Source organism: Lonchura striata, chromosome 4 (genome assembly GCF_050655825.1).
Source record: "Lonchura striata isolate lonStrDom1 chromosome 4, ASM5065582v1, whole genome shotgun sequence".
Classification (NCBI taxonomy): domain Eukaryota; kingdom Metazoa; phylum Chordata; class Aves; order Passeriformes; family Estrildidae; genus Lonchura; species Lonchura striata.
The window spans coordinates 51,815,697-51,842,675 of record NC_140706.1 but is presented as its reverse complement, the minus strand read 5'-3'; the positions used below and the strand labels follow the sequence as shown (position 1 = coordinate 51,842,675).

At 39.7% G+C, this 26,979-nt stretch overlaps 1 protein-coding gene across 4 annotated transcripts in view; it reads left to right on the top strand.

The window, feature by feature from the left end:
• The window catches only part of PDLIM5 (PDZ and LIM domain 5), a 137,278-nt gene that overhangs the window by 25,240 nt on the left and 85,059 nt on the right, over window positions 1-26,979 (top strand). For all 4 annotated transcript variants that reach the window (XM_085579069.1, XM_077782963.2, XM_085579070.1 and 1 more), the window contains exon 3: window positions 26,536-26,687. In XM_085579069.1, the coding sequence (XP_085435195.1) occupies window positions 26,536-26,687 (152 nt within the window). The remainder of the gene's footprint in view (window positions 1-26,535; window positions 26,688-26,979) is intronic.

Sequence of the window (26,979 nt, the reverse complement as noted above, 5' to 3'; positions counted from 1 at the left end):
AGGACGTGTCTGTCAGCGTACTAAGCTGTGAAAACTGCCACTGAATGCTTATTAAATAACAACTTCTGTCAGCTATGAATACATTATCTTCTCTCCACTTTCCAGCTGTCATATTTTGGCAGCTGGCTAGAATCAAAAGTCACTATAGCTGGGGTTTATGTTAATCTCCTTTGAGAGCATAATTTGTAAATTAAATTAGTTTGGTATTGTGCAGATCGATTGTAATCCTGTAAATACTAAGAACCCAGGCCTTGGCACTGGAAAAACATACAAGGAGAAGTGCAGTTGTGAGCATAGAAGTTGTTTCTGAAAGGTGATTCTTGCATAAGGCTCAACTTGTGTCAATGTGCATCACGGCTCAGCATCCTGGATCTTCAGACTTGTTACCAGAAGAAAGAAACACAGACTTGCTTGGAGGAGATGGCTGACCTTTCCCAGACAACTTTCTACTTTGTGTCAAAGATGTATGAGCCAGTGATTGTTAACCTAAGAGAACTGGCTAGCAGAGATGTTTGTATGGCATCCAGAGAGCTCAAATAGAAACAGGCCTTTACCAGACAGTCAAACTCCATCAGTCAGGTGCTTTAGTAGTGTAGAGGTGCTCCATCCCATTTTCTTTGCAGTATGCAATTATTGTGTAAATTATAATTTTTAAGCTATAGATTACTACCACCAGAGGATGTCCTTTTTTGGATAGTTTTACAAAACTTCTGAACTGCTGGTTAAATAATTTAGCTTATGAACAAAATACAGATGAGTAGGTGTTTTTGACTGATAGAATAAATTTGGTGTAAATATCTAGAAATGCAATTCACTTTCAATGTGAAAACCTAAAGATAGTTTCCATGAGGTGTGCACTTAAAGCTTGAAGGCTTGAATTCTTGCACTATCTCTCTGGATAAAAGTATCACTATCCCTCTTATGTCAGAGCGAATGTGATACTCACTGGCCAGTTGTGTAGCTCCTCTCTGGGAGCATTTTCTTCCATTGACACATCTCCACTTCAGCTTTAAAATGTAGAAACTGCTGATCATTGAAACTTAAAATCATATTAATTAGTTTTGGTACCTGAACTGATGAAAACTGCTGCTGTTGCAGTTGACAGCCCAGATCAGTTTTATACGTCTTTTCTGGATGGTGTGGGATGAAATAATTGGAAATTACTCACAGGAAATTCTGATGACAGCAGTCAAAGGAAGGATTTAGGGCAAACCAGCTGGTGTTGATGCTTTACTTTGTAACCTCATACTGCTGTGGAAGGCCAGACTGCTGGGGTGTTCTTCCACTGCTTCCTCCTTGCAAATGTAAGGCACACTTTTGGCGCTGGGATGGAGGCAGATGGGTGAAGTGCAGGATTTTGGATGCCGTAGTCATTGATGTCAACTGGTTCTTGACCTCATCCACAGGATGGAGTGCCTCCAGTGCTGCTGCGAACTCTGAATGCCTGCTCTGTCACTCATTCACTGTGTACTTTTTCTTCTTAATTGCATGACCTAATTTTCCTATTCCTGCTTCCTACATTCCATTTCAGAATTCCATTTCTTTAGCAAGGAACAAATTCCCTGGGCACAAAATGAGGTTTTGTAGAGATTTTCCTGTCCCTCTTTGCCCTGATGATTATTACCTAATCTGTCTCTAGCCTGCAGCAGGGACATGTTCCCTTGAGAGAAATTTTTTCTATGAAATTAGAAGGGGGCTGGATATGGGAGATAAGGCCTCACAAGAGGGAATTCCTCATGAAGAAAATTGTACCCAGAGTGAGGGGATAAAGATGAGCATAGTGGAATGTGTAACTGCTGTTCTTGTGGGAAAGCATAGCCTTGAGAAGGGGGGGCATGCAAATAGTTTAGACTTAAACACAATGATATTTAAGTAATATTAGTGTCAGTTCTAGGAAACACTGTGCAGAACAATGGGCATTATGAATTAGGAAATAACCTCACCAGTATTTAAGATAGCTAACCACTCAAACTGAATCAGAGTTGGTTTTCTAGTGACATTTTTTTCAGTTTCTGCTAATAGGTTTGAGTCCTTTAATTTGTTGCCTTTTATCAGAAAGAGGAAGGTGGTTTTGCAAGAACACAATTTTTACTGCCTTTAAGTTTTGTCTTTCCTTTTCTTAGCCTGAAGACTTGTGCCTTACTGCTGAAATAATTCTACTAGGAGTTTTTGCTCTTTGCTATCATTTAAGAGAACTGCTGTTCAGAATCCATTATTACCTGTGACTCTAACAGGGTTTATGATTCATAAAGCAAATGAAGGGATAGGAATAAAAAAAAATAAGAGTTAGGAATCAAAAAAACACAAGCTAAAAAATGCATAAAAATACTGAATATACAGTATGTTTGTCAGAGAGCTCCAAGTGACAAATGGTAAGAGCTTTGGACTCTAAAGCAGGTGGTATAAGTTGCTATTGAGATAGCTTGTCTCTGTTTTGAATTGCATTAGTATTGCATTGCAAGTCTGTAACCATCCTTCTCCTTCCCATTTTTCCAAACTGTGCCAGTCCTTGCCAGAGTGTAGTATGTCCGGGGTGTTCTGTGACCAGCACTGGGTTTCTGTTATCAGAAAAGCAGGGCTGTATACAGGCAGCTTTTGCTTTATTGGTGCAGTTACAGGAAATTCTTCAGCATCAGAAACAAGCTGCTTTTTTATGAGCAACTGGGCGCCCCTGGATTCCTGAGTAAATACTGTCAGCAGCACGTGCACGCTTTGGGTTTCCAACCTAAAAAGCACTGCAGGCTTCTAGGAAAAATTCTGTAGCTGGTGTTACATGTGAGGTGGAGAAGTGGGTCTAGAGATGTCTTCTGGCTTTTAGTTTCCTGACAGATTCTTGACCTTCCTGGGCATGACTCAACTATGTATTCCAGTTTCTGCTGCCCAGCATGTGGGGCTGTCTTCTGGAGCTTGCCACAAGATCCCTTCTGCAATCCCAACATCATGGCAATGCTTGTGGCTTCCTTCCCTCAGTCACCTCAGGCCATTCTGATTCAGGAGAGCACAAGGGGTTTAGGTGTCATTTGCCCATGAGGCTTTTACAATGTGATAAAAATGGCATAAAGAAGGTAGCAGCTTCATTGGCTTGATTTCTGTTCATCAATAAATGGAGTCTACAAGAAAATTGTTGGTTAAAAAGCATGCAGAAGATACCAGTTTGGCCATTCCCCCATCTCTTTTATTCACACTGGGAGGAAGAGTAAAGGTTGTTGAAAGGCTTGAATAAAATGGAGCCAAAATCTGTGTCATCAGAGGGGCCTCACTGTGGCACAACAGATCTTAGTTCGTTTTGCCAGTTGTCCCATGAAGAGGAGGAAGTGCTTTGTAATATGCACCAGTAACCTCATCTGGATGTTAATCAGGACCACATATAGCTGTCTTCAACCTCTTGCTGTCTTCCTGCATGTTGAAGAGATATTCCTAAAGCAGCCCTTCCAAAATTGCTGCAGTCAAGATTTTAGAGGAAATCGGTTACTTTTGCTGCTGCTGTTCTTGAGTGTCAAAGTAACAGTGAATTTTTGGGAAGGGAACATTGTAGAGGGTTGCTTTTATGCTCCCAAGCCTTTGTATTGATGTGCTTGTATGAAAATCTGAATTCAGTTTAAATCATCAAAATAATCCTTTGGTCTTGCATTGCAGATTTAAGAAAAGTAAGCTGGAAAACCCAGCAAAACCTCAGAGTGTATCTTGGCAATAAAATCGTAAGATTAAAAAGCACTACTTATTTCTAGGGCCTGACTCATGGTTTTTGAATGCGTGAGGGTGGCAGTGCTGGCTGGTCAAGTAGCATTATAAATATTTCAGGACTTTAGGGCACAGAGCTCTGCCAAATATTTTTCTCATGTTTGGTTTTTTTTTCCTAATTCCTGAAACAAATTTTTGCAGATCTCTTATAATCTGGGTTGTGTGTGTAATTAAACAGACAACATGTCAAATCTCCAAACTTCTGAAAATGGTGCATCAAATCCAAGTATTTAAATCAATTACATAGTGACCAAAGTGTTGTTGACTGTCTACAAGCTGTTTTGTTGGGATATGGTGTATGCAGTTTCATGTATACGTGGTAAAGTGAATTACGGAGCAGCTGACTTGCTAGAGATCTTCAGAACTAAACAGTGCATGGCCTGTGTGGTAGAATTTTACCCTGTTAGGAAAATAAATTGGTAAAATTGGCTGAATATTAATGGTGGTTCCAGCTTCTGGTGTCAGCATATGCAAAGCAAAAGCAGTGGTAATGGTAGTGTGTGGAATAATTGAATAAGTTGTCCTGCCTTCCAGGAAGCCCGTGGTGCCCTGAAACTCATTCAGCCAAGTCCTAAATGAATTATCCTCTGGCAGATTGTGCTCTAGGGGAAGTATATTTCTGTTAGTTTTTACGAGGCATTGCAAGTTGCAGCAGGCACAGAATGTTAAAAGATAGAGAAGGCTTTCAGTGGATGTGTGTGAGAATTTCTTGCTCAGAACTTCATTAAATGCTGGGATGTGGGGTGCTGCAGGCAGAGAGGCAGCATGTCCCCCACCATGCCACAGATTCACTTGTGAAAGCAGTGTGGGGAGGAGTGGGCAGTGCAACACTGGCCTCGTGAATTTATTGGGCATGACTTGACAGTAACACTGAACAAGGTCTCTCCAAGCTTTAAAATGGGAACTGAGCTGATAATTTCTTTTCTCCAAGTACTGAATGTGCAAATGTGAACAAGCTGTTAGGTGCAGTACTGAAATAATGAGTTGAGAGCAGTGTGAGGAGGGTCTCTTTTGCTTGCAGTATTGCAGATGAAAAAGATGGATGAATACATACACTAATTTCTGTAATTTGTCTGTCAGAAGCGTGATGAGTCCAAACTTCCATGCTATGTTGATAGGCCTGTCAGTGAAGAAATTTTTGAGCTTCCTTTGTCTTTCAAGTATTCAGAGTCACAGAATGGGTCAGGTTGGAAGGGACCATGGTGGGTCATCTGGTCCAACCTCCTTACTCAGGCACTTTTAGAGCACATGGCACAGGATTGCATCTTGTTCTTGAATATTTGCAGTGAGAGAGACTCCACACCCTTTCTGGGCAATCCCTGGTGCTCAATCTCCTGCATAGTAAAAAAGTTCTTATAATCAGGAGCTGGAACCTCCTGTGCATCAGTGTCTGCCTGTTGCTTCTTGTCCTATAGGTTGACGCTGCTGGGAAGAGCCTGGCTCCATCCTCTTAGCACTCCCCTTTTAGATATTTAGATACATTAATGAGGTCCCCTCTCCTGGAACAGCTTCACTGGTTTCTTCTGGTCTGAGGGAGACAAGACTTTAGCTGGTGAAAATTTTTTATTATTCGACAAAGCTTCTTTGCTTCTTGTGTTTGCTGTTCTTCTAACAAATGTGTGTCATCTGGGGGAAGTCTTTGTAAATAGGGGATGGAGCCTGGGTGGGCAAGATTGTGGGGAAATGTTGGTATAAGTAGATAATGGATAATACTAACCTGAATCTTTCTTGAAGATGCATAGGAAATAAATTGCTTGATTTATAAGTTTGTGATACTTTTCAAAAGCACTACAACATAATAGTACTGGAAGTAGGTGTGGAAAAGATATAGATGATGTTGCATACATATCTGGGCTGGGCCCAGTAATTGTAAACTGTGGTGATTGTAATGCATTGTAAACTCTCATGACTTCTCTCGCAGAGAAGAATGTTACTTACAATATGTACCTTATGTCTCCATATGCTATTGTTTAAAATGAGTAACTGAGAGCAGAATGTAAAAAATGTGAAAGCAAAGTGCTCTACACAGTTATTACAGGACATAATTTCAATGCTTTTACTTTGAAGCTGGATTTCAGTGCAAGACAGGACTCTATATTGTAAATTAGATTAGCTCTGGGATTTTTAACTGCCACATCGTGAGAAAAAATTTAATCAATACAATCCCCTTAAGAGAAACTCCCGCCTTAATATCTTTTCCTTTCTTTATTTTGTTCATTCTTGATGTAGAGGAATACAACAGCTGGCATGATGCTTCCTTTTTGAATTGTGCCATTTAGCATTTCTGGCAGCAGGATATGTGGAAAGCTGTATAGCGACAAATCTGTTTTTCATACCTTTTGTAGTCTGCTTTTCATAAAATAGAAAAATGTTAATACCCCCTGAACTTTCCTCCTTTGGCTCACCCATACAGTAATTTACTTGAGCATTTCCTGTATGCTGTCTCTGGGTGTGGAGCTCATGCTTTCCATCTCTGCTTCATTGCAGATCTCCACCAGTGTGGTGCCTCATTCCCAGGCTTCTTGGGGTACTTTCTAGGACAGTCCAGACTTGCATACTGCAGCAAATTTGCAATGTGCAAACTTGTGGAAGGGAATTTATCCTGGTCTGAAGTGAAACTTGGGGGAAAAAAAAAAAAAGAGATACATAGAATGGGTTGGAAGGGACCTTAAAGATCATTTAGTTCCAAAGCCCCTGCCATGGGCATTGACACCTTTTGCCTCGACCAGGCTGCCCAGAGCTCTGTTCAACCTGGCCTTGAACATTTCAAAGGATGGGGCAGCCCCAGCCTCTCTGGGTAACTTGTTCCAGTATCTCACCACGGTCACAGTGAAGAATTTCTTCCTGATATCTAATCTAAATATACCCTCTTCAATTTTAAATGCTTCACGTTGTTTGTTGGAATGCTATTGATATTTCCTATATCCCTTAGCAGAATTTCATAAATTATCTGGTCAAAAGAAATTTGCCTGCAAAGAGTTACTGCTTAGGAAAGCTTAGACAATCCTGTTTCTTTTGCATGTCAAAATGTATTTTGGTGCTAGTAAATGAATATTTTCATAAATGATGAATAAGACCTTGGTTTTCAAGAGAGTTTTCCTTGTTTCTGTTAGTTCACTTTGGGTTTGGAAAATTACAAATGAAGAATACAGCATAATGATTTGGCTGTTGAGTGAATATTTTGCATTTCTTGAGGGCTCATGAGAAATTTTGTGTTGTTTTTGGGCAAATTCCATTCGTCTTTGCCCACTGTGCTTTGATATGTAAGCAGATGCTAAAATTTGGACACTCAAACATACAGATATTGGAATTCACATCATTGGTCTGGGGTGGTCACCTCTTGCCAGCACTCTCCTTAATGATCTTACCTTCTACAACTTTTCCTCTCCATTATTTCTTTTTCTTTTTTTCCTTTATAGCAAAGCCAAAATAAGGTGGTGGTATTTTCCTTGCAAAAATGCCTTGCTCTTCCATTTCACTGCTGGGCTTGAATGCTGATGAAAGTGTAATTTGTTTCTCTTTTGCAGTTCTTCTAAGACTTGCGGCTCCCCTGAGAACTCAAATATTTTTGCATTGGGGAAAAAAAACTCTTAGATTATTTAAGCCAGGCTATCAAAAAAAAATTTAAAATGCAGGAATAAAAACACTAATATTCACACCTTTTAGGTGAGCATGAGATGATATCTCTCAATAAACTCTTCCTCATCAGCAGTTACTGAAAAATTTACTTTGGTGCTCCCTAGAAGATATTTTGAGTTATTAATGAACTTTGAAACTTGATTTAATGTTTTGTTTTCTTTAGTCAAGAATGTCTCAAAGGTATTGAAAAACTAGTTTGTAAATTCTTGCAAGGCATAAACAGACTCATGTTGACATAAGTAGGCTTTCATGTTTATTAGTTTAAGTGTAGACAAAAAATGTGCATGTATATGTCTCTCTGGCTCGTTTATTTTAGTGCTGCGGAACGGGGAGAGGAGGGAGATGTTGCAACACTAAGTTTTTTGTTCAAAGTACAATCTGATCTGCTGCCAGCAGGCACTGGAGAGCTGTCATGCCAGGCCCAGCTTTTTATTGGTGCATACCAGCCCTGACACAGAGGTGGTAAAAAATATCTGCAGGGGTCATGGCTTTAAACGTTTTTCAGTGCAGCCCTATTACCAAAATTTTCAGGATCAGTATGTATTTATACATTGGAGCTGAGCGTTGCAGTTCAGTTTGGGGTAGGTTCAGTGTCTGCAAGCGTCTACCACAGCTCTTGATCCAGGATTGGAAACTGGCTGCCATGAAAAGCAGGATCTGCACTGATGCCTTCTGGGGAAGGTGTGGCTCGGGCTGTGTCCTGTAGGGCAGCTTCATACATGCAATAGTTTGCTATGGCCTGACCATTCTTGGTACTTGCTACTTGGCAGCACTCCAAAAAAAAAAAAAAAGGGGTGATTGCTGAAGTGAAACCAGCCTGATTTGTGTGTTTTCAAGCCCCTTTCCTCACTGGGGTCTCAAAGTAGAAGGGATGAATTTCACTGTCAAGATAGACAAGTGGCAAAGGTCTCAAATTCTTTCCAGAGGAAAAGTTGCATTTCACATATCTGCTGGGAGCACAGCGTTTGCCACCCGCCCTGTGAAGGCGCAGAGGTCTGAAATGTTTGAGTGCTTTGTTCTGTCTTTGCCTTGCCCTTTAGCGGGAAGTATGCGTGCAGGTAATGCCCCAGCTATGGCACAGCCTGTCCCTGTCCCAGCGTCACACCACGTGTGTGCTGCTGGGGCCGCGTCCCAGCCCTGCGCGCCCTGCGCGCCCTGCCTGCCTCTGCTGACCCCTCTGCACTTTGTGCTGCGTGCTGAGCCCGGCCCTGGGAATCCACGTAGGCCCTTCATTTTTTGCTAAGTAGACTTCAAGTGGATACTTCTCAATGCTTTTCTTATTTCTGCATTAAAACAAAGCCTTTGTTCACACTTAAACAGTGAAGATTTGAGGTGTAAGTCAGATAAGGAGACCAGAGATCATAGTTAAACTCAGTTGCAAACTCAGCTTGTTTATCTCTGTTCAGTGCGAGACCCTTTTCCAAGAACCTATGGCATTTTTTCACTGCCTTTGGCATACTGTTGCACATCTGGATTTGGCAGAAGCATTTAACTGTCTCCTGTAATTCTTAAAACCCTAAAGCTGTGGCACTGCTGTGCTTCACCAGAGAACTGGACATGAAGCCAAAGGTTCATTATAAAGCATAGCAGTAACACAATCTATAGCAGAATATTAAAGTGACGTGCTGGCTGGATGTGCTGTGGTTTTAAATAACTTGCATTCATGTCCTCTGAGTGCCAGATGAAAGTTTAGACCCTTGCTGGGCAGCCCACACCGTGCTTGGAGTACACTGTTCAACACGTAGGCTCGGGGACACCAGTGTCTCTTTTGGAGACTTGTATATGGCATTTGCTCTTCCATTTCTTTTTTAATCAGATATGGGGGGGGGTGGGGGGTGGATTTCTGTTCGTTTATATTTTTTGTTTTGTTTTTTTGAGGGGGGTGTTTTGGATTTTTTTTTGTTGGCCTTTTATTTTTAAACCAAATTAAACTCAAAGCTCTGAAGACAAAGCTCTTGCTTCCTAAGCCATATCTCTCTGGATAGACATGACTATGAACCATTTAACTCCTGTTCCTTACATCCTCATGCCTATCGTAGGACTAAATTAGGATAAAGTGATTTTATTTTTAGTTCTACTTTAGATGGTATATATGGGGGAAATAGCATTTTACCAAGATTAGATTTTTGGGCAACTGTGCTAAAATGTGTTAATTTGATCCTATTTCAAATTTAAAAATACTATTTAGAAACATTTGCGTATGTAGAGCTAACCTGTCATTGCATCAATGGATCCAAAAGATAATATATTTTGGAAAAAGAAATCAAAATGTTTTTCACTGAGGCACAGGGTTGGTGAACCCTGAGACTAGTACTAATTTCTTCATTTGGTGTATTCCAGAAACTTAGAGGAGCTTGCCTGGAATTGCCTTTGCGGTGATGTGTATTTATGTGGTTTATGTCATCACTAAAAATTCTTTTCCAGTCCTGGGGTGTTTCCTCTCACAACACAAGTTTGGTCTTTATGGTTTGAGAACTCCTCAGCTCCATTTCCAGCAACCTTGAGTAGGAAGGTGCAGCCTGAAGCAGTGACATAAGTCTGTATTGCTTCAATTCTGCAATTCCTTTGACCTCATGTACCACTCTGTGCTACTGCTACTGCCTCTGCTCATGGTGTGCTAAAAGAGCACAGAAATAGCCTTTGTTTTCATTTTTGGTGGGTAATACCATCAGCTTTTTAGTTAGGGATACGTGTTCCTTAAAACTTGTTTTTCAGGAGAGCTACCTGTAACTGCAGGGCATTATGTTATTGAAGTGTCATGTTTAATGGTATAAATTGGAAGTTGGAGCACATCCTTCTTTTGTTTTGGGGAGGTTTATTGTAATCCTGCTCCAGGGACATGAGAGTTTCCTTGCCTGTGCTGAGAAATTAACCATCACTTGTTGCTGACCTGGGTTAACTTCAGTGATATAAATCTAAATCTATGCATGTCTGACTAGTAATGCTTCACAAATGATTTACTTCTGATGTCTACATTTTCTGTATCTTTTGTGCACCTTTTTGTGTGCAGGGCTCTGTGTTGCTGTCTCTCCTCCGGGCTGTAATGAGCACACTTTGTGTTTGAATGTGACAGATGATTTTGTTCTTCATCAGATTGTGCTTGATCACTGTTGCTCCAGCCTTTTTCTTCTGCTGCTAAGTTGCTACATCAGCCTTGTACTCCTTATGTTGATGAAAACCAGCCTGCTTGTGTCTTCTCTGCAAAAGGGGGAGGAATGACAGCTATTTTATGTTCAGTGAGTACTGTGGTTAGTGTTTAGGAAGTGTATGTGATGGTAACAGACAAGCAGGGTGGTCTGGTGTAACCTCAGGTGTTTAATCACTCCACAAATTGACATTTGAATGCAAACTTTAAGCTGCACCAGAATTTTTATATGTCTAGTTGGTATTTCTTTTATTTTTTGTTTGTATTAGTAGCTTGCACTAGTCTGGAAGAAGAAAGAAAGATAATGTTCTGCTTTAAGTTTTGTTTATGCAGAATAGTTGTATTTGTTTTTTTTTTCTCTTCCTCAGTTTAGTTGGAATGCAGAATAAATGTGCCTCTAGCCTGGTACACATCTTGTGCTGCTATCATTTTTATTTGAGTTTTGTATGCTTTTAATTCTCAAGGCTTGAGTTTCTTCCCTCCAGTTAAGTGCAGTGGTTTGAAGGAACGAACTGATTTGCTTGGACATCTGAAGGGCTTGGAATTTAATCTCTTCATCGGTTGATTTAGTCTCATCATGCTCTTCAATGTGAGTCTTGTCTACAAAATACAGTGCTGCCAGTGCAGGTCCTTCCATTGGCACATTTAGTTAGTTTAGTTAATGAGAGAAGCACTTCAGAAACCATTAAATACTTTGTGAAATTCCTGTTAGTGAGAAGCTTCCATAAATAGGAGACACGTCCTCTGGGTGCTCTGGGGTGGCAAAATATCCAGAGACACTGGGACTGGCTTGGCTTTTGGCTTCTGGAGATGAAAGAGGGCCTGTCCCCTTGGGATGGATACTGTCCTGGGAGTGCCCACCATATCTAGCAGGACCTAGCAGGATGAACACCTGGGACAGAGATCTTGGAGTCACCAGGTGACTGGTCCTAGTGGGAGATGGGAATAGTTTCTGTGGTTCTGACTCAAGGTGCAGTTGGCTGGTAACTCTGAGTCAGGCTAACAATTAACCTTTAATTGCTGCATAAGTGACTCCTTGTGTTAGCAGTGATAGTGGAACACCCAGACAAGAGGGTGGGACTGACCCTGGTACTGCTGCTGCAGTCAATTAGCATCCCAGTAGGAGTGCCCAAGTGCCCATAATCCATATCCATACCTCATCTGAGAGAGGCTGTATTATATCAAAGGTAAAGTATTGGTCCTGTTGAGCTTCTAAATAGTAACTTTGTTAGTGTGTTATTAGTTTTGGGTCAAGAAAAGGTTGTGCAAGATGCTCATCTTCAGTTCTCACATTTGTGTGGCTGTTGAGTTGGTGACTCGTAGCAGAGTGTATGGAGATCAGAATACTATGGTGTGCAAAAAGTTATTATAACCTTCTCCTGTTAGCGATCAAGAGGTTAAAGAAAGTCTTACTGGAAAGCTGGAGGGAAGAGGAAAAAAGGTGTCTCCCACTATGTTGCAAGCCCTTCTTGTAGGGCATTTTTTTCTCAGTGTAACCAACTGCAAGACTCCTGCTGAAAGTAATATAAATTTAGCTTGTATATGATTGTTCCAGGTCAGCTAGAGTGAGTGAAACAAAATTTTAAAGTGAGAATTTAAGCATATTAAAATAATTTCAGTGTCAAATTCCATTAAGGATAGGTCTTAAATTTTTTTTGTAGCCATTTTGGTGCTAATTATTTAAACTTCTGATCACAGTGTGCTCTTGTTTTTATTTAAGGTATGAAGATCCTTTATTCTCAGCATGCCTAAACATATTTTCATGGCTATAATTGTGCTAAATTGCTTCTTAAATCTAGCAGCTTAGAGGACAGGGAAAACTCCTGTGCGCTCCCTGGAAAATCAAACTTTTTTGCAGACTAGTGGTATGGGCTATAACTGAACGCTAGCAAGAAGCATGAAATGCTTCCAGACCATTCAGTAGCTGGAAGAGCCACTCAGGGACGTGTGCTGTAAATCCAGGACCTGGCCTCTGGTAGGTTACATAATTTTGGGATATCGGATGCCTTCTAATAGGTGGCCGGAGAGGAATGTCTGAAGCTGTTAATTTCAAGAAAGACATGATGGATGGCTGTTTGAAGAGCTTAGAGCCTTCAGTGGCATTTTCATTTTTCCCTTAAACATTTCCTTTTAGAAAAGGATTGAATCAAAAATTATGTATTTATGAGGAGAAAGCTTTCCCTAGAATTGGTTTATTAAACAGGAAATATGCAAACAGTACATTTTTGGATCAGGCTGATGTGAATCCTTGATGTCACCAGCTCATATGACATGAGAACATTGCTCACCAAAGGTCACTGGCTGCTCCCACTTTCTGCTTCCATGTGTGTTGTTATTACTGCCTTCCACCTGCCGAAGCAGGACTAGAGATGCTGTTGCTGTTTGAGGATTGATAAAGTGTGCCTTGAATTGTGGTCATGGGTGGGAAGCCATTGGACCCGTCTGGTTCTAGTAGCCAGCTTGGGTTTGTGATGGCCTCAGCATAACCGTTCTTATCCTGCCTGATGATGTTTGGGGAGAGAGAGAATGGGCAGGACTATGATATTTCTGCCTTTTTAAAAATACTCTCATAAAATAAAGCTGGAGCCTCAGTGATTTTGGAAACTGTCTTCATTCCCTGTCTCACCTAAATATATGGAAGCAGTTTTGCTTGGTTGGGTTATTTTCCCCCAGCCCAAGTTTTGCAGCTGAAAGTTGATTTCTTTTGTCTTGAGGAGCTGTTTTACAAACATTAATGCACTGCTGCTCAAGGTTTATGTCTCACTGAAGTGAGTTGTATGCTGGTGTGTGTACAATTGTGTGTTTGAATGTTTGTCACAACTGATGATGGATGCATCCTGCTGTGGGGAAGGAGCAAGTACTCGCTTTGCTTGGATATTCCCACTGCCGTTTTTAGTTGGTAAGTGAAGAGATATTCACTGCTTTAGAGAGGCATAATTTTTCTTGGATCTGGACTGATGTGGAGAATCTCTTCTGAGGATAAGCTTTCAGCAGTGAATATCTTTTAGTTTTGAAATTGCCATTCTTCTGCCAAAGGATGGGTTGTCACTCACACTACGAGCTTTCACTAGAGCCTTACTCATGAGTGGCCTACACAAACTTGAGGTATACAAAATTGAGTAACAATCAGGGTAGTAGGGCAAGACAAAAAAAAACCACATAGTTGAGTCTGTAACCCAAATATTGGTCGAAAAGAGCACTATTTATAAGGACCAGAAACTTTTCTCTTCATTTGGTATAGTTGATGCCAATTTCAAGGGAACAAGATGAAAAAATAAGCAAGTACCCATTGTTATTTTTTATTAAACTCTTCCAAAGTCTTATTTCCAGCAATTCTTTAAGTAATGTTTACTTTAAGTAACTACTTGAAATTTAGCAGGAGTCTTCCTACAGTAAAATTTGTTGTTGCTGTTTTGAATAGTTAGTGAAAAAAACCTGAAATAATGTGCCTTAAAAGATTCATGGACTTAATATGTCAGCTATATGATCATGTTTTTCAAAAGCCTTCTCCTTGTGTGTTGGTAGCCTTTTACTCTTTAGCTTTGAAGGCATTTAAGAGGCTGTATCTGGATCTCAGAGGTTGAGAAGGGTTTAAATCACATGGAAAGCTGTGATTCCTGTGTGAAGGATTAATATTTTGTACAGTTGTCAGCAATAATAGTAACATAAAACATCCCCCCCAAAAAAACAAAAAAACCCACACCAAAAAAATCCCCAAAAGAACCAACAAATCAAAAAATACACCCAAACCTACCAAACAAAAATACCAGGAAAAAAAAACCACGCAGGCTTTCCATACCATCTGTCTTGGATCAAGTTGGACGAATGAATGCATACTTTGTTTTTTTGTTTTGTTGTTTTACTTGGAATTGTTTCTGAGCTTTGCCTGTAACCACTAGTGTATATAGGATTTTTTCTTCCAGAATGCTAGATCAGTCTTGGTTTTAATCCCCAAATTTAAGACTCTAAATTATTTAAATGTTTGTTTCCTTAGAAGTAACAATATTCATTGTAAACTCTGCTTCAGATAGGGAGGATTTATTTTTCTGTGTCTTAACTTTGCAATGTCCTCTGATTTTAGTTTGGCAGTGTAGGGCTACATATATACAAATGGGGAGGAGGGAAAAAAAGAAAGTGAAAATAAAAAAAAAAGGAAATACACCAGAGAGCTGTCCTGGCTAACAGGCTTAAGCTTACAGGATTCTACTGCAAGCCCAGACTTTGAATGGCCGGACACATTCCACTGCACAGTGTCAAGCTGAGAGCAAGTGGTGGACTGTTGCAGGAAGTACATTTGAAGGGTTGAGTTTTCTGCATTGTTTTTGCAGAGCTATTTGATAATCAGCTTTATTCTTTGTTTAGCTGTGTGTGTAACTTTCAGGTCTCCAGATGTCCCAGGAAGAGAAAAACATGTTGCAGTGTAACTTAGACTTTAGGTTACTATGCTTAGTTACAATGTAACTCTCAGCAGCAAAACTCAGAAAATGGCTAAAATATAACAGCAAGAAATTTTGTCAAAGTTCACAGCTGCAACAAGTACACAAGCATTTTCCTCTCCAGAGCTTTAGTAAGGAGGTTTTGAATGGGTTTATGTTTGGTCTTACATGTCTGTAATGCATTTGGCAATTGAATGGTAAGGAAAATTTACTTAATGTGAGGGTCTTAATTTTGCAGTCAGAAAATTTGTCCTGAATAGCTCCCTGTTTGCTCTGGACAACTGCTTTTTGTTGTACACTGCCTAAAAACAAAAACACCACGGATAATTTTCCTATGGTCTTCTCACACAGGTCTCTAGCAAAAGGGACAAATGCATTTTTATTTGTATAGAGGTGTGTGTAAGAATAAATACGTATACAGAAATATTTTCCTAAAGAATATATGTGTATACCACTGTCTATAGTAACATATCAAGTGCTTTACATCCGTAAAAAAATGTATACACAAACAACTACACCTGGAACTGTACAAAAAAAATCACATTAATGTTTAAAGCCAAGCAAACTAAAACAGTGTATTGTGTGCATGTGTATATATGTACATAAATAACTTCAAAATGGAAAATTAAATTTGAAATTGTTTTATGTTCTCAAGACCTTTACTAGCTTATGATAAAGATTTGTGTCTTAGCTAAAAACAGCTGTATGAATTTATTAAATACTATGCAACTCCTTTAAAATGTGTTTCTTGTTTTCTGAGGGCTTTTTATTGGACTCTTTTTCTGCAATATTTAATACTTGGGGTTTTAGCCTGTATGTGGCTGGCTTAAAACAAATGACTGCTATAATATTCCCTTGATGTATAAAAGGCAAGATACCCACAAGGACTTACTAATGTCTCCTATTTTTGTTTTATTTCTTTGTGCTAGAAGTTTGCATTTGACTAAATCCTAAAGATCCTCTCCACTGCATGAAGGAACATACATATAGAACTGTGCTTTCATGAAGGTATTGGCACTGTCAGGATATTAGCCATGATTGGTTTATTTGTTAACTTTCCATGCACTTCAGAGCATGCTTATTTATCTGAAATGAATTGTCATCTTTCATATGTTTGCCTTTTTCTTTCATGTTACCAAAGGGAGGTGCCATAAGCCTTAGTGCCTTTATACTTAAAATCTGAAGCCCCTATTGATGTAGCATGGAGGAGTTTGTGCACTCTGATGCATTTCTTGTGTATCTCCTCCTTGGTGCTGAGTTGCGTGCTCAACAGAGAGCTGGCACAAGTGCAGCTCAGTCTCCAGCCTCTCCTGCTAGCTCAGTGGGTGTGGTGGCTCCTTTTGCTGGGCTTGGCTTGGGTTTCACCTTGAGATGGACTTACACAGTTTTTGCAGAGTGACACTTTGGGATGCCATTCAGATGAGTTGTCCTCTCTGGACAGATGACTTGTGCCAATAACCAATTCTGAAATGTCTGAACTTGCCTCTGTTTTCTCCTTACTTTATATGGTGCAGTTTGACATTATCTCAGTTCTTTGAAGCAAGCAGGTTGTTTTCTGCTCGTTTATGCAGGTTCGGTTCCTGGATAGGGGAAAATGAAGCCATGGCTGGTGTCTTATGAGGGATTCAATTTGTAGTAGCATTTTCTTGCCACTGGCTCCCCACTTCATTCTCTGCTTTTCTTTGTAGAGTAGCGTCATTAGTTGTTTCCTTCTCACTGCTGCCATGCTCTTTGTCCTGGGAGAGATACTAAAAAGAAAAAACAAATATATCTTTAAATTACAGAGTATAATGTATTGTGCTATTTGTATTTCTAATTTAGATGTTCTGGCAAGCATGGGTGATTGCATCACATTTGATGCAGAAAAGGTATGTCCCATTAAGAGGAGCTAAATCATAGACCATGAAAACCTTATGGAAACAAGATGGCATATATTTGGCTACTAATATTAATAAGGAGATGGGTGTTCAGTTAAACCAATTTTATCATCTGTAAAAGAATAAACATAGCACTGTCAGGGAAAGGAAGACATACATCATTTTATACTCTGCAGACATTGTCATATGAATGGCCTTTACAGGACGGAAATTAATTTTTTTTGAAGTAGCTGAGTTCAGTCCCTCTTGTCACTTCACACTTAAGCGCCGTTAGAGAAAACTAACTCTGCTTTGCTTTTTGTTCAGGAGGCCCAGCAATAAAACTTACTAAGTTTCCAAACTGTTTGCTCCAAATGAGAGAGGCTTGAAGCTCCTGTTCTGCTACAAATCAATTGGCTCCTGAGGGGTTGCCTGTTCGGCAGCCCTAAGAAGTCATGTGCTTTAGTTGTGGAGTTAATTTGTGTTGGCTGTCCAAAAAAACCCCCAAACCCCAAAAAACTAACCACTAGTGGAAGAGAGATATGCAGCTCCCAAAAGCTAAAGCAGCCATACAAAGTTTGTGTTGTGTTTCTAGCTACATTTTCTTTACATTTTCTGTTTTCTGTCTCTCTGAGAAATTAAGTAGGCAGTATTTTTTACCCACTGGCATATAGTTTCCCAGGGAGGAACCAGGATTAGTTCTGTAAACTCTGAATAGACAAATAATCATCAGAGAGAAGACAGCCAGTTAAAATAAATAGGGCTCTTAAGGCATGCTGGCAGCATGAGAACACAACCAAGCTCCTTGAGAGAATGTTTAGTGAAAGCTAAGCATTCTCTCAAGGAGGATAGGGCCTTAAATATCTTCAGACATTTTGGCATATGACTGTAAATGGTTTTCCATCACTCAAGTGTTTCAAAAGTATTTTTCAAAAACTTTTTGGAATTACCCATGTGCTTCCAGCAAATATAATTTTAGTCACAATGTCTAAATTATTTTGCCTTAGTCCTTTTGGCAACTGGTTTTTTGTCATTGTGACGTGATTGCTTCTCCAAATCGGAACATTAGTTATATCTTGTTAGTCAAGAAGTTATCGTCCATCCTATCTTAGTGGCAATCTTTTTATGTCTGTTCTCTTGAATGCTAGTGGCTTGGAAAAGCAAGACCAGATGCTTAGTCATGTTACACACCAACAGAGCTACATTTGAACAGAATAGTTTCTTTATCCCTCTTTGATGCGAGTGTGACTTCTCATTCATTTTAGTAATCCTTTGAATTCCAGTTGGTGTTTCCACATTTTAACTTGTCTGTTAGCCCTGAATAAAATGTTTAAGCTACATGTTAAAGACATGAGTTGTCCCAGAATTGTTTACTGTATGTAATTAGGTACTTCCTTTTCACACCAGCAAGGTCAAAAGAGATGGTACTTACTAATAACTGCTGCTGGACTTGCAGTAATCACAAGATAGTGGCATTCTGTCAAAAACTAAAGCTGAAGGTACCTTTTCTGAGATTGTTTCTGCTTCCTTACATCCCGCAGCAGTTGGATTGTCATAAGGGAGGGAGGAGAGGTAGCAAAGATTCTTTTTCACGGAAGAGCAGAGCTGCAAGGAATCCATGATCAGTCAAGCCATGACAAGTGAGAGGTGGCACCAGTTAATAATCCTTCTTGCACTGGCATGTGGAAACTGTTCCTGCTTATTAGCAACCTGTTCTGGGGTAAGAGAGGGAAACTGAGAGCTGCTACTGGCATTCAAGTTCATTTGTTTGGTGTTAAGGATTGAAAAATAAAACAGCACATACTCAAAAGGCTTGCACATGGTGCAATTACTCTTCTTTGTAAACCTAATGTATATTTTTGGATCCTTTTCTGCATCAACCCAATCACGTGTAAGAGCGATCTAAGCTATGTGGTGCCTCTCTTGTTTTAAGTAGTGAATGTCTTCTCATGCTTCTCTGTAGATGCATAGCTCCACATTTAGTGCATGTATGAATGGATAGAATGAGTGACTTGTGCATGCAACACATCATTTAAAGTGCCAAAGCCAAATTAGTTTGATTTGCTGCTTTTTTGTTTATTTGTTTTTATGGAAGACAGTAGATACATATTAAAGGTTGTAATACAGTAAGATAAAAATTTTAAGGAAAAAAGAGAGGCTTGAAACCATTTATCTTTTTCCTAGAATATGAACCCACAGGCATGCTTGCTTAGAGGAAAAACTCAAACTGTGTTCGTTTTTCTTTGACATAATTCTGAATGTGGGACTATAGGTATCAATCAGTGTAAAGTATATGTTGCTGTTGGGGTTACTGCTGTCAGAACTGAGAATGAAATGTGAGAGATGGTTTTGTGGTTCTTCTCTGGCAAAATGGATGGATGCCTGTGGGCTCTCCCCATTTTCCCATGGGCTGTAATGAGTGAAAGGGCTGGTTTGGGTCTGCTTCAACCGAGTCACTGCTGTCTCACAGCAATGGAGCTGTGTATGGATGGAAAAGGATGGAGCAGACCTGGGGAACCTGGGAGCACAGGCCAGGAGGCAAGGGCAGCCCTCTCACCAGGACTGGGATGCAACCTGCTGTTGGGGTCCACAGCCAGACCAAGAAGAATGGTTTATGCTTTGTCTTACACTATTTGTTCTTACATGTTCTCTTTAATGGTTATTTAATGGTTGTGCCGTGCATGCCTTTGGTTACAGCTTTATAAATCAGTCTGAAAACACCTTTAAAGTTATAGGGCAAAAAAGGAGGGAAATGAAAATGTAGCAAGTGGGAGTACAGCCACATAGAGGGAGGTGAGGGCAGGGTTTCATAGTGGTGATACATAGCAAAGCACTCTGGTAATCAGACAGGTTTTCTGACCTAAGCTAACTTTGATCCTTGCTTTGTTTGGGGAAAAGCTTTAGCTTATTTAAAGGACTGCCTCATAACCCCTTTTTATAGCTGCTTGTGTCAGCACTTTCCACAGCAAACCCTGTGTTAGAGTTCTTATAACTCAGCTGTATAAATTTGATCTGGACTTTAAAACTGGCATGTGTGATCTTGATTTGGAAGTGACTGGCTGGCTAATCTGTTGGCTATGTGAATAATATTGCTCTAGTAAAGTCTTGAGGAACATGATACAGCTCTCAGTTTCCATTGAATACAGAGGAAGCTTATTTGCCACAAAGAGCAGGTGCTCTGATGCTTTGTTTTTTTTTTCCCTCATGCAGAAGTTTTAAGCTGGACCTCAAGTGTCCCTGACATGCCAAGAGTCTGGAGTGTAGGTTTTTGCATCCTTCCCATCAGGGAAGCAGGTGAGGAAGGGCTTTGGTGAGCCATCCCATTAGGTGTATCATGTTGGAGCACTGTGTTACCCTGTTTGTGCTTGTGGTGGTCAGTGTTGGCCCTGAGTGTTCCATGCTCAGGCTCTGTGGGTTGCAAGGTCCTGGGGGAGCAGGAGGCAGGTCACGTGTGCAATTTTTGTGATGGAATTGGTGCTGCTACAGAGCATTAGAGTGTCCTCCACTTGTATTTTGGAGTGAGCTTCTCTTCCTCTCTTTCATTAATTCACCAAAGGAGTGCTTCTAGGTTACTTTTAGGTCTATGTATGTTTATGAAGTTGCTGTTAAAATATTGATTATCAGTGCAAGGTGATACTTTGGTCAGGTGAAACAAAGCTAGGGATAAACCAAGTAGTAACAGGTAATGAGTGTAAGTATTAGCACAAAGTCTATTGTAGCAAGGTGATAATGCCCTGTGGTTTGAAAAGGCAGAACGTTGTTTGATAAAAGAGTTTGTCCTCTTGCTTCTGTTGTGATGTCGCAAAGTTATTCTGTAATGTTCTTCATCTAAATGAGTATGTTGTGTTTTGGCTTTTTAGTTATTTAAAATACTTTATTATAGAGAAAAATGTATACTACAAGAGAAGCTGGATCAGTAATGACACAAGAATCATTGTCTGGTTGCTTTCTGCTTTGATTATTCTTGACTTTAAACTTAATTGCTGCAGCCAACTATGGATAAAATGCTTGAGAGGTAAAAAATCAAGCTGGAGGGATATCAGCCAGCTCAGGGAGTTTTAAATCAGGATCAATGAGTTATATTCTCAGGGAAAGTTGCAGATGATATTGAAGGATGTTTGTGCAATGGGAGAACATTATTTACAGCTGGAGTACAAAACAGCTTATTTTGGAAAGTCACTGGGATGCACCATCATACCACATGGCTGCAGCTAGGATAGATTCAATGCAAGCAGTTTGGAAAACACAGAAGGCAGCCTCCATCTTTAGCTAATAGACCTTTGTCCTGTGAGTGACTGCAATTTAAGTAATTCATTTATTCCTGCGTAAAAGCAGAATAATGACAGCTCAAAGAAGAGTTGCTTGTCAAGTTTTCTTCTTAGTCATGTGAGGGAGAAATAGGTGGTTATGTGTTAAATAGAAATTAATTAGGTTGCAAATTACATTGATTCAGAGATAGATGCACGTATGTGTGCATGCTTTCAGTTGCCCTGGAAAGACTTGTTCAAAATATCTAATTGAAGCTTAAGAATAAAGGTAAAAAAGCTGTTGGTTATTGAAAAACAAAATAGTGTACTGGCTAAAATTTAGCTCAATAAAACAGTTGTATTCCAGGGCATTCTGGTTGTTTGCATTTCAAAACCTGAGTTATATAACTACGCTGAGATTGCTTTTCATAACTTGATTTTGATGTCCATCCTGGATCAAGAACTGATTTACTTCTGTTCTGTCTCCATTTGGAACATGGTTTTGGACAATATTTGTGCTTTTGGAATTCTGATGTTGAGAACCACTAGAATAACAATATTTTCTTAATTTTTTCAGTTGTTTTTTCCTCGAGGAAAACTGAAATCTAACATTAGATGGGTGATTTCACTTGTGTTTGTTAAAAAGCATCCTGTGCACACCTGCCATGTAGCTGGTTGCTGCGGAGGGGCAGAGGTTTCCTGCCAGGCGCTGCAGGAGTGAGTGGCCTCAGCAGGTGCCTGATCATGAAATGTCTCTCCTGTTTGGCTCCCACTCAGCGTCCAAATGAGTTTTCCAGAGTAGAGAGACATGGAATTAAGTAGGAGGAAACATTCCTGGTTTTGCAATTTTGTAGCTTTCAAGTCTGTGGAGTAACATCAAGGGAAAAAAATCTCCTTTTTTGTAGCTCTAATTCATGATTGACTTTAAAAACCTGCCTCATATGATAAATACAGAATTAAAACAGATCCATCAAGCATTTGAAGAATATTTGTGGTGCTTAGAAGTTAGTTGAATTGTTAGATAGCCAGTTTTGTAATTTTACTGCTATACTTTTCTCCTGTTGCATTGTTTCCATATGGTGATACATGCACTTTTAATAAAGATATGTTCAGGATCACCATTTTTGCCAGATAACTCTGTACTTTATGGGTGTCTGATGCAGGATAATGTTCCTAAGGTTAAATTTGCACTATAAGAAAAAAATCACTTGTACAGGACCAAAAAAAAAAAAAAAAAGTGTGGTACAAAAGTAGCAATGAGATAAATCTGTAGGTGATAATATATAATCTTCAAATGTTTTTTATATGTCTTGTGTATCTGCTGAATATTTTTTGAATCTGTGTGGGAAAAAAATAAATTTTGTTTATTTCCATTGTGACAAGAAATATGGTTATAGAAGGGAAAACCCGGACCGCTTTATGGGCAGAATCCGGAATGGAGTCGGCAAAAGAGAAAATCCGGACCGGATTCCGGGCAGAGTTAGGAACGGAGTCGGCTAATCGGCCTATCTATGCAGTTGTGGGTCAAATGTTTACATAATTTGGCATATGTAATCTTCTTTATGCATTCCAATTTAGTGTTTGTAGTGGTAATGTATGGTTTAACCTATAAGAAGTGTCAAAAGGGGGGCTCCCAAGGTCTGCAATCTGAAAAAGATCCTTAATTATTTCAAATGCTCTAATTCCTCCTGCTGTGTTCAGTGTAGATGTTTTCTTTCTTTATATAGTTGTGATGATATTCCTCTTGCACTGCCCTTTCAGCTTCAGTCCCAGTTCAATATCAGTGGTTCAGAAGCTGGGGTAAGACTGATATGACCTGTGGTTAAGTGTGTGAGACAGCCCATTTGGCAGACTTTGGTCATCAGCAAAACAGTGTGATTTATTGTTTGGTGCTTACTTTTGTAGGCAGTTCTAACGCCTCAGGTCTAGACAGCCACTGGTCTAATTTTTACGCCACTTAGACTCTGAACCAGTGGAATACTTGTACTTTAGGAGAGATGTTATTGGTTGAAACCTCTGTTAGTCAGCCCAGAGGCCAGTTTAGCAAACTGGGCTGGGTTTCTTATTTATAACTGTATTAATGCTCAGTAGAAATCATCTTGTACTGCAACAGCTGACCAGTACTTTCAGGGAATACTCACTCTTTGGCTGAGATTTCCTAGGAGTATCAACCTCACCTCTCCTGCTTAGTGACTCGGATCTCTTATTCAGAATCAGTAGGTGTTACTTAGAAGTTTTATCCACTCAATCTTGATAAGGAGATTACTACTCTGGCATCCCTCTGTGTGTGCAGTTCTTGACACTCTTGTCCAGTAATTTGCTTTGATATGTCTCTGACAGCTTCACCTCTAAGGTATAACGAGTTCTCTGTCTGTAGAGGAGGACCCTTGGACATAGCTAGGGACTTGTCACACTTCTCAGCACCTATTTTTAGGGAATTTCATCCTGGGATTTTACTGAAATGATTTTACAGTGGTCTCCCACATGTGTTTGCAAAGAGTTTCATCCCCTTAGGCAACAATTTAAGAATGACCTCTTGAAAGTCAGGTGCTTGGTTGTGGGTTGTTGTGTGTTGGCCACTAGAATTAAACAGAAATGTTTGGCTTTTTTTTTTTAATTAAGAAATTTGCTTTCATTTACATGCCTAGGGATGGTAAGGCTGCCCACCCTTGCATGAAAATAGTTATCCTGAAGCTGGCTTTTGAAGTCTTAGTCCTGAGTGGTGTGTAGTTTGCTTTTTTCTTTTTTCATCACAAATTACAACATGTCAGCATCATGTGCATTTGCACACGTTCTGAGAAAGCTAAATTTTATTGACAAATCACAGTGATCCATTTGACCTTTAGCTTTTAGCACCCTTACGTTCCTTTCCCTTTTCCAGACCTTGCTGGCAAATGTCAGCATGCTATAACATATCGGTTTATGGCAGGATCTGTTTATGGCAGGTCCCACCCCTCCACCCAAAGGTTTGAGGAGATTTCCTATAAATAGCTATGTTGGTCATAGCTTTCTATATGCTTGTGAGCTTCCCTGATTGGTGTTTTATAGTAATCAAGCCTCTGAACTCACAACTAGTGTATGAACACCCAATTTTGGAGGACTTTTGGCTTTTTTGTTGAAGCCTTTGTAAAAGGATTCACAATACAACTTGAAATTCTTATGACTTTGGCAAGTTAAATAGTTTTTCTGAAATCAGGGTGTCTCATTTTTCCTTTGCCTCTTACTTCACTTCCTTGCTTTCCTGATTTTTCCTTGTTAGCACCCTCTGGTTTCAACTCTGGCTAAAATATTTATGCTGATTTGTAATGCTGAAGGCCTGGCTGCTGTTTTGCCTCTGAAGATATAACAAGTCTTCCTTAATCACAGGCCTCTTCCTTCACCAGGTTAACATCAAATGGGAGAATTTTTCTGATTTTGATGAAAATTTTCTCTGTTTTTTATCTGCTCAAGATTGCTGCTGCAATCAGCAAGTATGGAATTGATGTTGAAAAATGCCAGCAGTGATGGCATGTGAAATTTTTTGGGTTTAGTCAAATGGCAATATTTTTGGAGTTTTGCATTTGCATATGTATTGCAACATTACACAGTACTTTTTCTCAGGTAAAGTATTTGTCTTCAGATGCCATCCAATACACATCACAGCTGTCATGTATTTCTGGTTGCTTGGATTTTAGGAAAGCCTTAAGCATATCATGTAGGCTGATGGAACACCTTCCACAGGTTTTCCCTACACAAATGCAGAGACTGAGCCCTTCATATTTCATGCTTTATTATCTCTTTACCCACAGACAGTTTTCAAGACGTAACCTCACTTCTGTTGAAGTGAGTGATGTGTAGACTGGTGGCTGTACTTTGTAAAGTAACAAAGAACCAAAACTTCTTTGTCCATACTGCACAAACTAAAACAGGAGCAATTAAAAAACAAAGGAGATGAAAACCTTCCTTTGGTGTACCTTTGAAAAGTCATAGAATCATAGAATTGTCAAGGTTGGAAAAGGCCTCTAAGCGTTACCAAGTCCGATTGTCAAGGTAGCAGCACCGCCATGTTAACCGCTAAACTGTGTCCTCAGGTGCCTTATCTATGCATATTTTGAACAATTCTAGGGATGGTGAATGTATTTTCCTGGGAAAGACTGTTCCAGTGCTTGACAATGCTTTCCATGAAGAAATTTTTCCTAGTATCCAAACTAAACCTTTTGTAGTACAACTTGAGTTTGCTCTCATCCTGTAACTTGTTACCTGGGAGAAGAGATTGACCCCCATGTTACTACACCCTCTTTTCAGGCAGTTGTTGAGAGGGATGAGGTCTCACCTGAGCCTCCTTTTCTCCTGGCTGAATATCACTAGCTCTCAAATCATGTGCTAAAGCACCATTTTAGCTCAAGGTGAATTCTACTTTTGGAAATGAAGATAAAATAATTCTGCTGTTTGCAGCACTTCCCTAAAAGCAATGATTTCTTCAAGGAACAGACTCATGCTTGCAGGCAGAGGACAGAGTTATGAGGTTTTGCATGCATACCACCAGCAGCTACGACATTTCTGCTGTAATGTAGGAAATACTTTTGGAAACATAGAGGAAATTTACACGATCCAGGATGTTTTTTCAACCTGCTATAAAATAATTCGAAGATTGAGGATCAGGGATATAGATCTTACTATGTGTTACTTTAATTTCTGTTTCTGTTCTTGAAATGAAGGTAGTTGAAATTCAAATGCATCAGGTGAAAAGATTGATTTATTGTTCAGTTGGGGCCAATAGTGTAAATTTTACAGAGGTTTCTGCTGTAATATTGTTTCATTCAAGTGGACCAAAGGCAGTTGAACTGAACTTTGGCTGTGAACTTGATCAAAGAGTTAGACTTCTCAAGAAGCTTTTTTTATCCTGATCTGAATATACTGCAGGTCACTGGGGCCTGTAAACCTACTGAAAGGAAAAATAATGTCCTGCAAGCAGCCTGTCTGTGATGTTGAACTTTTGACTTTCTAGTCGCTGTAGAAAAGTTAGCTTCACTATTAACAGTCTTCCCTGCATGTGACGAGTCATTAACAAATAATGAACTTTGAAGAGATTTTTAAGTGGAAAATTTAGAGTGGAAAAGCTGGTTTATAGCTCCTCTTGTCAGAAAAATTCATGTATGAAGGGAAAGGTGGCTGTAACTTGGAGTGCAGGAAACTGAATGCCTGTCCCTGCTGGTGTCTCTTCATGAATGTCCATAGCTTCCAGCCAGTAAAGTAGAAGTGAAGTTTGATTTTGAAAAACAGGCTATATTGTGCAGTTCTTTCCTGTCATTGAAGTGAAATAAGAATGAATACCTATAGGTATTGCAGCGATTTTCACAGGACTCACAAATAAGAAAAGATATCTTGTTTTTTGTCTTTTCATGAAACAGCACTGTGAATAAAATGAGATTTTGTGTTCAATAAACATAAACCATCCAAGTTTCTCATTTACCGTTCTTGCAATGTTTCAGCTTAATGATGGTGGCAAGGCAGCCCAGGCACACGTGGGGATTGGTGATGTGGTTCTCACCATTGATGGGATAAGCACGGATGGGATGACTCATCTAGAAGCACAAAACAAGATCAAGGCATGTACAGGCAATTTGAACATGACTCTGCAAAGGTAAGATAGCTCCTTTTTTAAAGAGAATTGATTATTCTCCTAACAGTGGTTTGGAGGATATAAAAAATGTGTAAGTGTTTTGGCAAAGTCTATGGAGTTAAATGTCAGTGATTGAAAGATATGCTGCGATAGCCTATTATCTGTCTTGATTTATAGCATTTAAGAAAACTTATTAGATGTTAATTATGTGGCTTGACAAAGACTTTTTCCAGCTTTATGTCACCTATTCTATTTCCTGTTGCTGTGCAAGACCGGCTCCGGGCGGGCGCCGGTGGGAAGCACGGCGGGAGGA